Source organism: Beta vulgaris, chromosome 2 (assembly GCF_026745355.1).
Source record: "Beta vulgaris subsp. vulgaris cultivar EL10 chromosome 2, EL10.2, whole genome shotgun sequence".
Taxonomy (NCBI): domain Eukaryota; kingdom Viridiplantae; phylum Streptophyta; class Magnoliopsida; order Caryophyllales; family Amaranthaceae; genus Beta; species Beta vulgaris.
Window position 1 is genome coordinate 41485801 of NC_079203.1, and position 17578 is coordinate 41503378.

A 17578-nucleotide genomic window follows, 5' to 3' on the forward strand; every position below is an offset into this window, starting at 1 on the left:
AGAGGGTGTGGCGTAAAATGAAATGTATGCCACGAATACTCCCATAGCTAAATATATCCTTTGCCACGAGTATTACCGTGGCTGCAAAGCCTTTGACTCAAGTACTATTGTGGCTAAAATAATCCTTTGCCATGAATTTTACTGTGGCTAACAAATCTTTGACTACAATTTTCTCTCATGGCTAACCAATTCAATATGCATAAGATCTCCCGTGACAAGAAAGAGAGTATACGATTTTATATATGTTACCAATTTCACATGCCAAATATATATTATTGTGCAAATAAATATATAGTAAACCATAATTTTTAATATGGAATAACGAAATATTATTATTAATAAAAAATTTCTAAAATCTTTACATTAAAATGTACTTGAAATAAAAAGTTCCATTGGCAACTAAATAAAAACACAATATTCTCCAATCTTTTTACATAGAAAAATTATAAACTACATAGTACTTTGATTATAACTAAGAATGCGTCTTGTGCTTGATAATATGTACCCTCTTTCTCCAATCTGTAACAAATCAAAAGAAATTGTTAAAATACAATAGTGACATCCATTAGTCTTGCTTTGATCGAACACAAATTAAGAACCAAACAAAATACATTAACAATATTAGTGTCAGGTCAAAGAAGAATAGCTGTAAGCAATATCAGTTGCGCAAATAAGCTTCCCATTCAATCTCTTACCTACACCCTGTCTTGCTAAGATAAGGGTTCTTGAATAAAATTGTCTGCAGAAACTATTGACAAGTGACAACCCCCAATTATTTAAAAGCATTGCTAAGATGGGCAATTTTACAAGTAAATAATTAAGAAAGACTAATTTAAGAACAACAGTTTCTTACCAAACATAAGATACAAAGAGAAATTTGGTTTGGTGTTTTAGGTTGACCATATTCATGTACTATTAATAGATGTGTTATGGCTAGTAATTCTTGTCATGCCTTTTAGTTCACATGGTTTTGCTCGGGCATGACAAGAAATACAGCATGCACTGATATGCAACTTTAGCAATAGATCAAAAACAAACAATACCAGTTGATTTGGTAGCTGGAAAGCAGAACTAATGTGTTTAAGCATCCCCCATTGTCTAATTCATAGTACTTCACAACAACAAGAAATTTGTATATAAATAAAATATATAAATGACCACATTTGATCCCTCTTCTCATTTTGGCAACTGATAATCTGTTACATAGTACTTGAACTGTCATGCGCTAGGAAATTTTATCATAAATATGTTTTTCTCTTATAGAGTATTAGCATATAGTAATGGCTAGTGCTATAATCATGTTAAGCTCTAATTAAGTAAAATGGGAAACACGAGTGATCCCAAGTCTCCAGCCAATTTCCACATCAAATGGGAAACAAAAATATGAGAAAACTTCAAGTGCCCATTTTCCACATTATAGTGAGATATTTGTATGTAAGCAACCTCAGCCAATCCTCTGTAGAATTCATTTCTGCTCGTTTCAAATTTCAATGCACTGACAGCAATCAGTCAACCCCATCTTCTGTAACTGAGTTTCCTAGAAGCTCAATCACTATTAAGTGGTATTAGGATCTTCTCCACTACTTTTACTCCATTTTCTATCTTCAAACCAAAGCATCTAGCAAGCAAAATATCCCCAAAAACCCCCTGGCCCTAATATACCTCGAGCATTCTCTAGCATTGATCTAAGAAATGGTCAGTTCCTATCAAGGAACCCAAAAACCCTGTGGAATTAGTCTACTAACTGTGTTATTTGGATGTGTCTCCAGGTGTGGTATAATGCCATATATTAGGTAAGAGAATGCTCCATTGGGTCCAAAAACTTTGTCCCTGTGCAAATGGAAAATAAGATGTGTGTTCAAAAAAGTTTGCATGAAACAAATTCATAAAATCTTTAATGCAACTCAGAGCAATCATACGTAAGCTCTTCGTACGGCACCAAAATATCCATGTTTGATCCAAGAAAATCTAAAACGATACTAGCCGGCTAAGAATAAGACACTTTATCGAGACTATATAGTAGCACTAATACATGAACCAAGAAGAGATTCAAAAATGTGACTAAACATGATATCTCATAGCTGTAAAACGACTGGAAAAGACTTGCAAGGTAATTCAAGAATACTTTAAAGCCATTATGTGCTTCAATAAACTTCTGATGATTCCTAATAGAAAATAAAACTATCAAATTCCCACTCAATACAAACTTACTAATCTCAATTGATGGTTGATCACAAAAAACAATCCCTAGTCTCCAGTTCAAAATCCACCCAATCTTCTTCATATACCTCAGATTTCCATATAACTTCGTCTAATCACTTTTCTCTTTGTCAAACCAAATTACACTATTACTATCGCAAAAACCTAAATGGAAACAAATCATCTCGCACATATTAAACAACAATCACAGACCAAAAGAAATCACCAGCTAAGGTCTTTTCAGTTCACAAAAAGCTGCATATCACAAGATACGCTTCGCTACATAGATTTCCAATCAAAACCTGCAACGACACCAATGTATTACCTCCAAAACCAGCAGCAAAAAGCAGTAGCAAACCACCCCTAAGCAACCCTTGAACTTACCCCTAAACAACCTCGAATATTTCTATTATTATGAAAGATAAGTACTTACTTTAAGCCGAAGAACCATCACTCGAGGAATCATTATCTTCAAACGTATCCAGCCCAAAAGTTTGCAGTATACGCTTGAAATTGTTCTCCCAAACCTTATTGTTTGCAGCAATTTTCCGATCTACCTCATTCCTGGTTTTTTTAGCTTCATTCTTGGCACACTCAGCATCTTTCCTAGCTTCTTCAGCTTCCTTTCTAGCATCCTCGGCCTCTTTTCTAGCATTCTCAGCGTCATTTTTTGCTTCTTGAACTGCTTGTTCAGCTATCGTTTTAGCTTCAACCACCTCTTGATGTAGATCAATTCGGGAAGGCTTGACTTGAAAATGCTTTGTAATGCTTTTTCCTGGTCCATAAGCTCGTAAATACCCATGCGTATCTTTGCCAAGTACATCTAGAAATATTTGTTCATCCGTCTTTTCATTAAGCCCTTGTTCTCTTTGTTCCTTAAGTTTCTTGATCTCATCCTACAATTAGCATAATGATAAGTTAGATAACATCGAATATAGTATCTAGAAAAGAACACCTCAACAAGTCACAAACTTACAACTGCATGCATGTTTTTGGCTAGAGTTTCAGCATCAACCAGTTTCTTTGATTTCCTCGTACGAGATTCAACCATCACATCAAGTCGACTACACTTCCCTCCATTTTCTTCTTCTACATTAAGTGATATGGAAAAACTAGTAAGTGTATGAAGCACAAATCAGTTAGTTAAAATTAATCAATAAATCTACTTACAATTTCTTGCTTGAGCCGAGCATAACTTTTACTACCATTGTAGTGAGGCATCTTCTGGAAAGACCTACTCTTACGAGCTTTAGTGCTCTTTTCCTAAAGTAAAATAGTTAGAACATTCGAAAAAAGATACACATTTGATATAAAAATAATTCACAATCTCTTATACCTGAAACTTAGGATCGCTCCAAAAATCCACTAAGTATTTCCAATCTGTTTTATTCATGTCCTTAGGCTTATTCTTCATACGGTCGTCTTTTGTTGTTAGATTTGGAGCATCGAAATATTTGTGTTTCAATTTATGCCTGCTATCTCTAAATAAACGTTGAGCATGTGCCAAGACACCTTCCTTCCGATACTCTGGATCATCAAATGAGCACTTCTCCTAATAGATAAACCAATGCAAACTATTAACATTGGCCAAAATCATAGTATTATAATAACAGCATAAAACATATGATAAGGAATCACCTTAATACAAGTCCACAAATGATCTAAGGTTTCAGATGTATACTCTTCCCAACCTTTAACTTGTATGGGACAAACGGAACGGTTCCGTACTTGTTGACCCAAGAAGTAAGTATATAAAGACGAATGTGGACCAATTGGATTACCATCCTCATCAAACTCCACATTGATTTTTTCTCTAGGAGGTAATGCTGTAAGCTTTCGACAATATACCATCCCTCTTGTTTTTCTAATGGTACCTACATATATAGAGTGTAGAAAAATCATTATGACATATATATAATTAGAGTATTGGAATAACGCATATTACTTCGATCTTTGTGCATTAGGTAACAATTGTTTCTCTCAACGAAAACTCGATTGGTCGTTGGTCTTTTGGCTGAATAGAGGACCTAAGTAAGCTAAAAATATCTCTGTTTCATGGGAGAAAGAATTTTGTACATATTTGCCTTCTGCACTAAGGCATCTAAGGCTTTCTGGTTAATATGTAGAGTAGTATAGCCTTCTGCTTAAGGAAAACTTGTCATCTTCTTTTTAGTTATTTTGTGTTCTTCTGAAAGCTACTCATATGTGGGTGTATAACTCTTTTAATGTATAAATTTGATTTCATGCTGTCACCTCTTTCGATAGAATCCTTGCTTACTACATCAGTATTGACTAAGTTATTTTTGTATACTAACTAAGCTATTTTTGTATGCTGAAAATTATTGGACAAATAATGTTCCATTTTGCTGAATTTTCCAGAAAGAAGATACTGCACAGCAGCACCAGTTTATACTACATGCTGCTTTAGACATGAAACCTGATTAGAAATCATGTGTTGAAGAAGTGTAAATCGACGCCAACCTAGCCCAACCTGCACATAAACCCAACTTGAAAGCTGAAAGTATGACAGACCCACAACCAACCCGACCAATCTGACCCACATACTCCCCACTGCTGCTGCACACAGCCCCCTGCTTGCACACACACCCTCCCTGCACACACACCCTCCCTGCACACACACCTTCCCTTCAGTATTCGAAAATTACATTATTTGCAAGAAAATTACAAGTCATACCAGATAAAATATGATCCCCTTGAGTATTCGAAGGGTTTGTGAAGCTCATTAATGCCTGATTAAGATCATGTGGAGATGCGTACTCCGGTCCCCCGACTTCACCAACTTGTCTATCTTGGTCATAGTTTGTCTCCATATTGTCTCTATTTGTTCTATCCTCCGCATTTTCTGGTATAAATAAGTGAAAATGAAAAAAAAAATTGGTTTCCCGTAATACAATCTCAAAAGCATAATAATAGTCATTGTACATGTCTTTACCTGTCTCTATTTCAACATCTTTATGGTTTCCACTCAATTCTTGACCCGACATATCTACATTAAAAATGGACAAAAAAAATAAAAATTTCAAATGGTTGACATTAACTAATTGAGTCGCAAATATAGAAGCTTGAAGGGAATAATACCATCATCATTGCCTTCAGTGTTACTCAATTGATGACTGCTTCCAATGGCTACGTATAAATTTGGAGTAAAAAATGATTTAACTTGGGACAATAATCAAAATACACCAAAAAAAATGGCTCAACGCAACTATATTATAACAAAAGTACCAGTTGTTGTGCTATATTAAAATATATTGAAATAAACAAAAAGCATATAGATGGACCTTTTTTTACAATCTGTAAGGCTTTTGAAACTGATTCCAATTCATCGTTTCCCATTAAGGCTTCTTGCTGCTTCTTATTCATCTTAAGAAACTTGGCAATTGACCTTGGTGGAATAAAACTACTTCTTTCGTGTCCTTTTGCCTTCTTAGTATTAGCCTGCAATAAATACAAATTCATTAACGAATAACCAAAAGTCCAAAACTACTAAGTCATTATTAAAAAATATCATGCACTGTATAAGTAAATACCCTTGTTGAAATTGGCAGTCGGACCTCTGTTTCACATTCCTTATCTACATATTCATCATGACGAATATCATCATCTTCAGGGACAAAGTCATCATCTTCTTGGGTAGCTTTTCTTTTCTTGTTTCTTTTATTCTCCTTCGTATTTTCAACCAAGCTTGTCAAAGATGACGCGAGATGTTTTATGCCCAGGGATTGCATTTTCTCTTTATTAGCTTGAATTGTCATCAATCGTTGTTTTTCGTAATTAGACACCTCCTTTGAACTTGTGTTTCCTCTGCCTTTAGCCATTTGAAATCTGTTTAAAAATACCCAAAATGAATTTATTATTGTTTTACATAATTATTAAATGTCGAAGGCAACACATACATGTTGCCATAATTTCGCAAATTTATATCAAATAAACAAGACAAGTATTCTATTTTTAACTCCTACAAAGATATACAGATGTATAGTGAAGAACACATGTATAGAGGCAGAACATTAAGATAATTATTACTCATGAGTAGAAACTAACACTTCAATTAATAAACGTAATAACAACAATATAATTATTACTCCTAAAACATTAGGTTACTAATGAGAAAAAAAACTAAACAACCAAATTGAGTTCAACAATCCAAAGGATAAAAGAAAAGGCAAAAAAACAAAGATTTATATCATGATAAATCAATATCATCATCACTATCCTCATCACTTTCAGTGTCATTCTCACTATCATCCTCGAGATCATCATCGTCATCATAAAAAATAACACCTTCATTCTCATCATATTCTTTAGGGTGATTTTCCTCGGTAGCATCTACCATCATATCACCAATATCATTTCTTATTCCAACAATGTGATCATCAATGTCCTCCACATCTGTTGGTGACACAAATGTAACATGAGAGGTCCCCGCTTGATTTTGTTGTACTGCATCCTCATCTGGTTCAATTAATTCCTTTTCTGAAACATTGTAGTGATGCCTTGGTTGGGTCTTCACGACAATAAACCAATTGGGATCAAGTTCATCATTGACATAGAAAACTTGTTGTGCTTGGGACATAAGCACAAAAGGTTCTTTAGTAGGTAACAAACGTTGACTATTGACACTAACATAGCCATGTTTGTCAACCTTGATTCCTCTACCAACCTTGTGAACATCCCACCAATCGCAACGAAACAAAATCACACGTTTTCCATCCAAATATTGTACCTCAAGTATTTCAGTAAGGATTCCAAAATAGTCATCTTCCCTAGCCCCAAAAATACTTTTCACCATAACACCACTATTTTGGTTAACCCTCTTTCTTTCAGTATCCTTTGTATGAAATCTAAAACCATTTCCAAGGCATCCATTGAAACATTGAACACCTTTCAAAGGACCTAAAGCCAATGTTCGTAAATCTTTTACCACTTGATCATCACCTTCCTGAGGTAAATCCATGACCTTTAAAAACAAAGAAAAAAAATCATCAACCTAGTATCATCCAAAGGTAAAAACTAACATAACCAAACTTTTGACATACCCGTTCACGGAACCATTCTATCAAATTTTTGTCAAACGACCCTTGTTCATATTCCCTATGGGAAAAAAAGAACATTCGTCATACATAATAAAGGATTTAACTTTTTTGAAGATATTTAAAAATATATATAAAAAAATCATACATTAAGTTTTTTCACAGTTTTTGATTACATATTCTTGGACTTGAGTCAACTCTTCTTCTGAAAGAGATCTACATTTGGCCTTCCCCAAAGGAGTACCACATGGTGCAAATATTGATAAACCTTGATAATCGTCACTATCTTCGTCAGCGTTCCTTTCAAGTTGAGTAAATCTTGTTTCTATGTCATGTAGATACTTTGAACAAAAAAGCATACATTCCTCAATGATGTAGCCTTCAGCAATAGAACCTTCTGGCCTACTTTTGTTTCGAACATAGCACTTAAATTTGCGCATAAGCCTAAAAATTATAATGTTTTTAAGAAAAAATGTTTAATTACTTGGAAAGTCAAGTGAATTAAAAAAATTATGTAAGTATTACCTTTCAATTGGATACATCCAACGATATTGAACGGGTCCACCAATTTTTGTTTCCTCAACCAAGTGAACACACAAGTGGACCATGACAGTAAAAAAAGAGGGAAGGAAAATCCTTTCCATCTCACATAGAGTGATAACAATTTCACTTTCAAGATCATCCAAGTCTTTTGAATTTAGTGTCCTGGAACAAAGGTCCTTAAAAAAGGAACTTAACTTCACTATAACATCATACACTTTCGGTTGTGACACTCCCCGAATTGCAAGCGGCAATAGTTGTTCCATTAGCACATGACAATCATGGGTTTTAAGACCCCATATTTTTCGCTTTTCAAGATTTATGCACTTTGAAATGTTGGAAGAATACCCATCTGGAACCTTCATAGCCTCTAAGACCTTACAAACCTTTTCCTTTTCAGCCTTAGACAAAGTGTAAGATGCAGGAGGAATATGCCATTTTCCATCTTTCAATTTCGGAGATAAATGCTTCATAATTTTCACACGCTTCAATCGTGTCTAGCCTTTAAAGTATCTTTTGATTTCCCTCAATATCTAGCAACGTGCCAAGAATGTTGTCTAGGACATTCTTTTCAATATGCATGACATCAAGATTGTGACGAATCAAAAGGGTACTCCAATAAGGCAATTGAAAAAATATACTTTTCTTCTTCCAGTTATCATCTCTTTTTGAGAAATTTCATTTTTTCCAAATTTCATGTCTTCGAGGTCCCTAACTTGAGTTAAAATATCAGTTCCAGATGTCTTTTTAGGAGGACCCCTTGTTTCTATTTTCCCATTAAAAGATTTACTAAATCTCCATTTATGGTCTGTTGGAAGAAAGCGACGAGTATCCATATAACAACATGATCCTTGATTTGGTAATCTAATGGAGCTAGTTTCATTCATACAACGAGGACATGCCTTATAACCCTTGGTAGACCATCCTGACAAGTTAGCATATGCTGGAAAATCGTTGATAGTCCACAATAATGCAGCATGCATATGAAAATATGAATTCTGAGAAGCATCATAAGTCATAGCGCCCGTTTCCCACAACTCCTTTAGCTCCTCAATTAATGGTTGCAAGTACACATCAATGTTATTGCCTGGCCCACTTTTTCCGGGAATCAACAAAGATAGTATACTGTACGGTTGTTTCATACACATCCATGGAGGCAAGTTATACACAACAAGAACTACAGGCCATATACTATAGTCACTTCTAAGCCCACCAAATGGATTGAACCCATCACTAGCTAAACCCAACCTTACATTACGAGAGTCCGAAGCAAACATAGTATGTTTCTTTATCAAAATGCTTCCATGCCTCACTGTCGGCGGGGTGCTTCAGGACTCCATCATCTTCACGTTTATCAAAATGCCATCTCATGTCATTCGATGTTTTGGATGACATGAACAACCTTTGCAACCTTGGTTTTAGTGGGAAATAACGTAAGACTTTCGGACAAGATCTATTGCGATTTGTACCACAAATGGAACATTTTTCTAAATCAGCGTTCTCCTTCCAAAATAGCATGCAGTCATGTTCACATGCTTCTATTTTCTCATAGTTGAAGCCGAGATCAGTTATCATCTTTCGTGCTTCATAATAATTCGATGGCACATCAGCACCTTTGGGTAAAGCACTCTTGAACATTTGAAGCATACTAGTAAAAGCTTTATTAGTCATGCTATCCATGCATTTGATTTGAAATAATTCAAGATGAATGACAATTTGGAGAACTCGTCACAACCAGGGTATAAGGTTTTGTGAGCATCTCTCATCAAATTTTCAAAGATCCTTGCCTCTTTCGTACCCTTAGTGTACTTAGGAAGGCTGGCCTCGGTTGATTGTTGCTCTTCATCAAGATCATCATCTACATCATTATTCGAGACTCCAGGACTAAATTTTTCATGGATCATCCTAAAATATCATCACTACTACCTTCACCTAAATCATTTCTACTTCTTTTAAGTGGGGGTTTATATTCTCCATGATAAATCCAACGAACATAACTTCGCACAATGCCATTAAGTAGCAAATCATTATAGATTTCTTCCCTTGTTTTATGTCGACTATTGTTGCACCGATTACAAGGGCAAGGTACCTTTTTATCCTCTTCTCCTATGTCACTACTTAAGGCCAAATTACTGAAAGCATAGTCAAGAAACTCATTAACTCCATTTACATATAAATCATCAAATCTATTTTCAAATTCCATCCACTGTAACCTTTTCTTTTGGACATCTGAATCATCCATTATTGAGAAGATTTCTTACTACAAGATAAACAATATAAAATATTTATTAATTAGAAATGACACTAATATATATAGTTCAAGTTTGAAATTAGGACAATCAATTACAGCAAACAAAGAAGCAACAAATAATAGAGTAATCGGAAAGTACTAAATCATGTCGTAGAAAAAATGAGAAATTTGCTTAAGCTAAAATATGGAAAGCAGATGAAACTAAGTATTTCGTTTGTTTATTATAGTTTCGAATTTTAAATACACAATCTCAAATACCAACTTCAAGCAAGCACATAGGAAACTCAAACTAGATGGCAAAGATCAGATTTAGTGATTGGTAAAACAAAAAAGAGATTTAATAAGCAAAAATCAGATTTAGTTAGTAAAACAAAAATCTTAATTGGTAAAAATCAATTTTACTTAGTTTGAATGTCCTCTCTCATTAATTACCCAATCATACTAAAAGCTAAATATAATGAACTTCACACCTTGATCTCATTCATTTAAAATGTGTTACAATTCGTTCAAATTATGACAAGATAAATCTCATCATCAGCAAAATCATGTCTTGTATTATTAAAAGGCAGTGAGCCTTAGGGATACTCTTATTGTGTGATTTGTTTGGGCCCACAGGAATTCTTCTTACCAATTTTTAAAAATATATGTATGTATTTATATATTGTAGAATGAGTTCATATGAGAATGCATACTTACATGAGAAATAAGAATGAATTTTACGCGATATAACTCTTATGAATAAGTGAAGTAACTCTAATGAAAAAGTGATGTAACTTTGAAAAATGAATATTAGAAGCAAAAAAAAATCGAAAAAAAATTTTTTTTTTTGGGCTAAGAATTTTTTAGGGGGGTACAACTCTAGTTAACAAGTGTTGTAACTCTAATCCAATCGTATGGTTGAGATTCATTCTCATTTCTCATGTATATATATATATATATATATATATTATATATATATATATATATATATATATATATATATATATATATATATATTTGTATCTCTTTAGTGGAGGACTTAGGAGAAAGATTCCATGGTGAGTACCACATTTCTACACAGCAGATTTATCTTTTTACAACCCGTATGTAGAGATAAGCAGATCTTGTAGAAGTATAAATAGGTTACTTAAGCTAGAATTTCAAATTGTAAAGAATACAAATTACACAAGACCCACCTATAATACATTATATTAAAAGGTTCTATATATGTCATAAAATTTCAATTACTCATTATAAGTAATCTTTTCCATTACAGATTATCATACCATGCATTTTATGTGCTTCTAGTACCTAGTACTCCCTCAGTTTCAATATATTCTCCCTGCTTTGCACAGTTTCCCATGATTATTTTCCCTGTATATGCCCGCCTCTGTATTATTAATGATAAAATTATTCCTAACCATGTTTAAACCCGTCTCCGCATTATTATGACCTCTTTCACCGTGGTTCGCAATTCACACTAAATATAACGATAGGACTGAGATACTCGGGTAAGACAATTTAAACTTTCAAGATGAAAACCGTACAAAATTGACAGAAGATATGGACCGGGATTGAGGAGCCCCTTTCAGATATATCTAGCCATGTCCATGGAACAGTTGACCAGAAACTGCCCAGCATGAAATTTGTTGATCCACACTATCAGATTTAGGATTTTGATCCACAATTTACTTGATAAATCCAACTCTTAAAGGACTTGCTAACAAGCAAAATAAAATTCGTTTCAAGAATTAGTGAGCAACTTTACTATTACATCAATAAATAGTCACTTAAGGATATAAATACTGATAAAAACAGTTCCTCCTGTTTTACACTCCTCCCCTTCCCCCTCAAGTTAAAAGAAAGAAACCTTCACCTCTCCATCCTGTTCTAAACCAAAGCTATACCCTTCTAGAATCTAGATACATGCAGTATACATACTGATTGTCTTTATAAAGTGAAAAGGTCTTACTAAGATCGCCAACGCAAGATTTGTCAATTTTATCAAATTGCAAACAGCAAGCTCACACAATAAGAGTATCACTATGTTAAATACACAGTCAGGGCCAAACAAATCATATAATCACAGTACAAAAAAGTCAACTAATAGCAAAACATGCATCTAAACCCACCATTCAACAAATTAATTGCCAAGATTTTAAAAGCAAATCCCACATCAATAATTATTAATTAACAGGTGAAAAATTAAGTACTATTATTAGCAGAATTACCAACTGTTAGAACAAACAAACAACACCCACAATCGAAAAATTGCAAACTATAGCAATTAGTACAATTATCAAAATTGCCCACTATTAAAAAGAACAAAAAGACGAAAATAATGAATAAATAACAGTACCCACAATCGAAAAAGTGCAAAATATAGAATTAAAGCAAAATCCAATGAAAAATTTACCACAAACTTTGATGGGTGCTTCAAGTTCAAGAAGATTATATTGTTTTAAGAAGATATCTTTAGAAACTAAACAGTAACACAATCGAAAATTGCAAACATAAATCCTAAAATAATCCAACAGTTCAAACGCAAGGAATGAATAAAGAATACTGTTCTGTAATGTACAGGTCCCTAAAATATTTTATATACAACATGGATAAAGAGATGAATGAAGAATTACCAGTTCAAAACGCGCAATTCTACAAGATGAAGGACCGGTGAATTGCGTTAGACTGATGACGAGGTGAAACGCGTAGAATCTAGAGTAATTGAATGCAAAGAAACGATAGTCAAACAACAATGCTTGAATTGCAAAGCATACAAATTCATAAAAACCAATCGATTGAATTGCAATCTTACCAATGACCGGTGTGAGGGAGAAGCCGATCGTCAAATTTCATTCATGAATTACAGTGGTGGAATCTGTGTGATGGTGTGAGAATTAATGGCAGAATTTGAAGGTAAGAAGAATAGAGTTAGATAAATGTGAGAAATAACTCAGCCTCAACCGAGTAGGTTTAACTCGGCCAAAATTCCTTCTACCGCCATAGATTAGCGCCAAATATTTTGGAAATTACAAAAAAATTTGATCTGAATTTTACGTTTAAGTATGTGTCTTTGAGATTGCGATTATTATTTGTTGAGAAGCTGGTGGAAGAAACTGCTACTAATGACCTACATCTTAGACGCGATTAGCGTATGCGAGGGTAAGACTAAGGCCGTAACCGTAAGGAATGTTTAAAAGGTAGTGAGCCTTAGTTCCTTTAGATTTTCTTACCTAAAAGAGTAACTTATTATTTGTTTCTCAGCTCAAAGACAAGTGGGTGAAACTGCTCTCAATGATAATAGTTCACGATCTCACCAAATTATTTGATCTCACCAACTATGCTTAAATATGTGTGTTTAATAAGTTAATTTGAAAATAATTATAAAGAAGAATAAATAAGTTAATAAATTTACAACAAATTTATTTACTTAAAAGGCATTATTTATAGATAGATTTATGTGTTCCTAGTTGATTGTTGAACACTTTTTTTCGAAAAAAAAACTCAACATTTCTATAAAAAATGTTAAAGTATTTTAACAAAAATGGACCACATATACCCTACTTTTAATATGTATTATGTTTAATATACTTTTATATAGAATAATAAAGTTAGATGGCTAAATTAGTGATGAAAGGTATATTTATTGCCATGAAATTATAAGCCACTATGTTCTATTTTCCAGTGGTCAAAATAGAGTTAGCCACGAAAATTTGTAATGTGGCAAAAATCGTGGCATTGATGTATGTTTGCCACGAAAAATTTCTTACTCTTAGCTGAAGTTTAAAGTTTGCCACAAGAAAATATCTACCCGTGGCATAACTTTGATATTTGCCACGGGAAATTATTTACCCATGGCATAAATTTTTCTTCTTCTTTAGATTTTGTCTTACTATTTATTTTTCCCGTGGCTATATGCAATTATGCCACGAATTTTGATTTCCCGTGGCATAATTCGTGGCACAAGTGATGATTTGTTGTAGTGTGGGGGGTAAGGATCGAACCCCTGACCTCAGGGGCCAGGGGGAGCGCTCTACCTACTTGAGCTAACTCATATCCTTATGATTTCTGAAAATATGTTTGTGCAGGTTGATGACTACTCTCGGTGGATAGATTCGGGGGACTTTAGACATGTGTGCAATAATAGGCACTTCTTGAAGTCTTTCAAAGAATTGGATGATGGTCCAATCTTGTATATGGGGAATGATTCTACGGTGAAGGCCAAGGGCATAGGTCAAGTAGAATTGTTGCTGACCTCGGGAAAGACTTTAACTCTCCGGGATGTTTGTTATGTACCGGAAGTTAGGAAGACTATAGTGTCAAAGGGTCTTTTGAATAAATTTGATTTTAAAGTTGTATTTGAATCGAACAAGTTTATTGTTTCCAAGGGTGGTATTTATGTAGGACATGGATTTTATTTTAATGGTATGTTTAAATTTAGTATATTAATGCAAATGATACTAGTTTTATTTACATGCTTGATGTTTCTTCTCTATGGCACAATCGATTATGTCATGTATACTATCGTAGATTATATGGCATGTCTAAGCTAGGTTTAATAGCTTCTTTCTATTTGAATTTAGATAAGTGTAAGACATGCATGCTAAATAAGATTACAAAGAATCCTTATCCTAGTGCGACTAGACAAACGGTATTGCTAGAATTAGTGCATAATGACTTGTGTGACTTTCATAGTTCACCTTCTTTCGAAAATAAAAAATACATTGTGAACTTTTATTGATGATTTTTCAAGGTTTTGTTACATATATTTATTATTTACTAAAGATGAAGTACTAGAAAAGTTTAAGATCTTTAAGACTGAAGTAGAACTTTAACTTAATGAAAAAGTTAAAGACTTCGGACGGATAGGGGTGATGAATACTATAATCCTAGCTATTTTAGTTTCATTGGTGCAATTCATGAAACAACGGTCCCATACTCACCTCAAAGTAATGGTATAGCGGAAAGGAAAAATAGGGTTCTAAAAGAAATGGTTAACACCATGCTTTCTAATTCAGGTCTTAATGACGGTTTTTGGGGTAATGCAATTCTACCTACATGTTATATATTAAATCGAGTTCCTAATAAAAGGAATGAGATTTCCCCTTATGAACTTTGATGTAACAAAAAGCCTAATCTCAATTACCTTAAGGTATGGGGTTGTAGGGCAAAGGAAACAATAGGTGAAAAAGGAAGTGATTGCATTTTTATAGGCTATGCGGAACATAGCAAAACCTATAGGTTTTATGTCATTGAGCCTAATGATTGTCTTTATCCATAATGTGTGTATATATATAGTAAATTTGATAATAACGGTAATGGAGTTATTTGCTTATATGTTGATGATATGCTTATTTTTTAGACTGATTTAGAACAAGTGAAAAAGACCAAAGTTTTTCTCTCTTCTAGCTTCTCAGTGAAAGATTTTGGTGAAGCAAATGTTATTCTAGGCAATAGAATAGTGAGAGGTAAAGGGTCAATTTCTTTATCACAAGTAGATGTTATTCTCCTTGCTATAGAGCTGATCAGGGGATACAATAGGAAGGGAATGTCACCTAGATGATGTCTTAAAGTAGACATCAAAAAGGCTTATGATTCAGTGGAGTGACCATTTTTAAGTATTATGCTTGAGGAGCTGGGGTTTCCTAGTAAATTTAGTGCTCGGATAATGGCTTGTGTGCAAAGTGTGAGCTACTCTATTCTAGTTAATGACAAATCATCTACTCCTTTCACTGCTAAGAAGGGACTGAGACAAGGGGACCCTATATCCCCCTTTCTCTTTGCCCTTTGCATGGAGTATTTAAGCAGGTGCTTGGGAGAACTCAAAACCAACCCAGATTTCAATTATCATCCTAATTGTGAAAGACTACAACTTACTCACTTGATGTTTGCAGATGACCTGCTATTATTCTGCAGAGCATACCACAATCTAGTTACTAAGATTTGTAATGCTTTTGAGAAATTCTCTGTTGCTTCAGGGCTTCATGCTAGTTCTGAGAAGAGTAACATATACTTGTCTGGGGTGTCACAAGAAGAAGCAACAAACCTTGCAGAGACCAACAATATGAATTTAGGCACTTTACCTTTTAGGTATCTAGGGAGACCTTTAAGTACAAAAAAACTTACATACTCATAGGGATGGTAATTGGGCGGGACGGGTGCGGAGGATGGTACCCTCACACCCGCATTAAATTCTCATCCCCATCCCCGCCCCACCACCCATTGCGGGGAAAGATTCCATCCCCATCCCTGCCTCACCACCCATTGCAGGGGGAAATTCTAGACCCACCCCCGCCCCACCCCCGCACCCGCGTCATACCCACTTCATCCCCGTAAAAAATCCACCAAAAAATATGCCATAAGCCTATTATAGTTGTCTATTTCACAAATCACAATATAATATAGTAAAAGAAAAGTTAAAATACATTAACAAAGGCAATGTTTTATTACATTTCAAAAGTGTCTTCAAATACGTTAGTAATATATGTATATAAGTAGAATTTTAATAATAAATATGTTGGGCTGGGGTGGGGCGGGGCGGGCGGGGATGGGGCGGGTATAACATAAAATCCACACACGCTCCACCACCCATTGCGGGTACAATTTTAATCCCCATCCCCGCCCCATCCCCGCCAAACCTAGACCCATTCCCGTCCCAATTGGGCGGGGATGGGGGGTCTCCTACTTGACCCGTCCTACTGCCATCCCCTCCTACTCACAATGCAAGCCTTTAATTGAGAGAATCACCTCTAGAGCTCAAGGGGTGGGTTGCAAAGTTGTTGTCCTATGCATGGAGGCTCTAACTGGTGAGGAGTATTCTAAGTAGTATGCAAAACTACCAGGGACATATCTTCCCCTTGCCAAAGAAAGTGATCAAAGTTGTTGAAGCTATTTGTAGAAGATTTGTGTGGACAGGAAATACTATTGATTCAAAAAAAGCTCATGTAGCTTGGAGCAAATTTTATGAGCCTAAATCATGTGGGGCAGGAACTTAATCAACATGGCCACATGGAACAAAGCAGCTATGCCTAAACTTTTATGGGCTATTGCTTTTAAAGCAGATAGGTTGTGGGTTAAATGGGTGTATGCTTATTAAATTAAAAGATTAACCTAATCTACTGTGAATGTTAATAGCAATTCATCCTGGTTGCTAAGGAAGATCATTGACAGTAGAGAAATGTCGAATCCTCTAGGTGGATGGAATGCCATTACTAAAGATGACAAATTCAGTATCAAGCAAACTTACAAGATGCTACAGGGGGAGAATCAAAGGGTCAACTGGAAGAGATTGATATGTAATAACCAGGCAACTCCCAAAAACAAGTTCATTTTATATATGGCTTTACACAATAGACTTGCTACTGCTGATAGACTAAGCAAGTGGAATGTGCCTTGTAGAACAACTTGTAGCCTGTGTGATTATGCTGATGAAAGTACACAACACTTGTTTTTTGCTTGCTCTTATGCAACAACTATATGGAGGAATGTTTGTCATATCATACATTCCATAGACCAGGGTAATACTTTTGACCAAGAGTGCAACAATGCTATTGCT

The 17578-nt window shown here is 34.8% G+C and overlaps 1 protein-coding gene across 1 annotated transcript; it reads right to left on the reverse strand.

The window, feature by feature from the left end:
• Positions 1-4640: 4640 nt before the first annotated feature.
• Positions 4641-6038, reverse strand: LOC130590515 (uncharacterized). Its single transcript, XM_057392990.1, has 5 exons — positions 5751-6038; positions 5502-5658; positions 5153-5206; positions 4895-5062; positions 4641-4690 (listed from the first exon to the last, which is right to left on the reverse strand). Exons 1-5 carry the CDS (start codon positions 6036-6038, stop codon positions 4641-4643), a joined length of 717 nt encoding a protein of 238 aa, XP_057248973.1.
• Positions 6039-17578: the final 11540 nt, after the last annotated feature.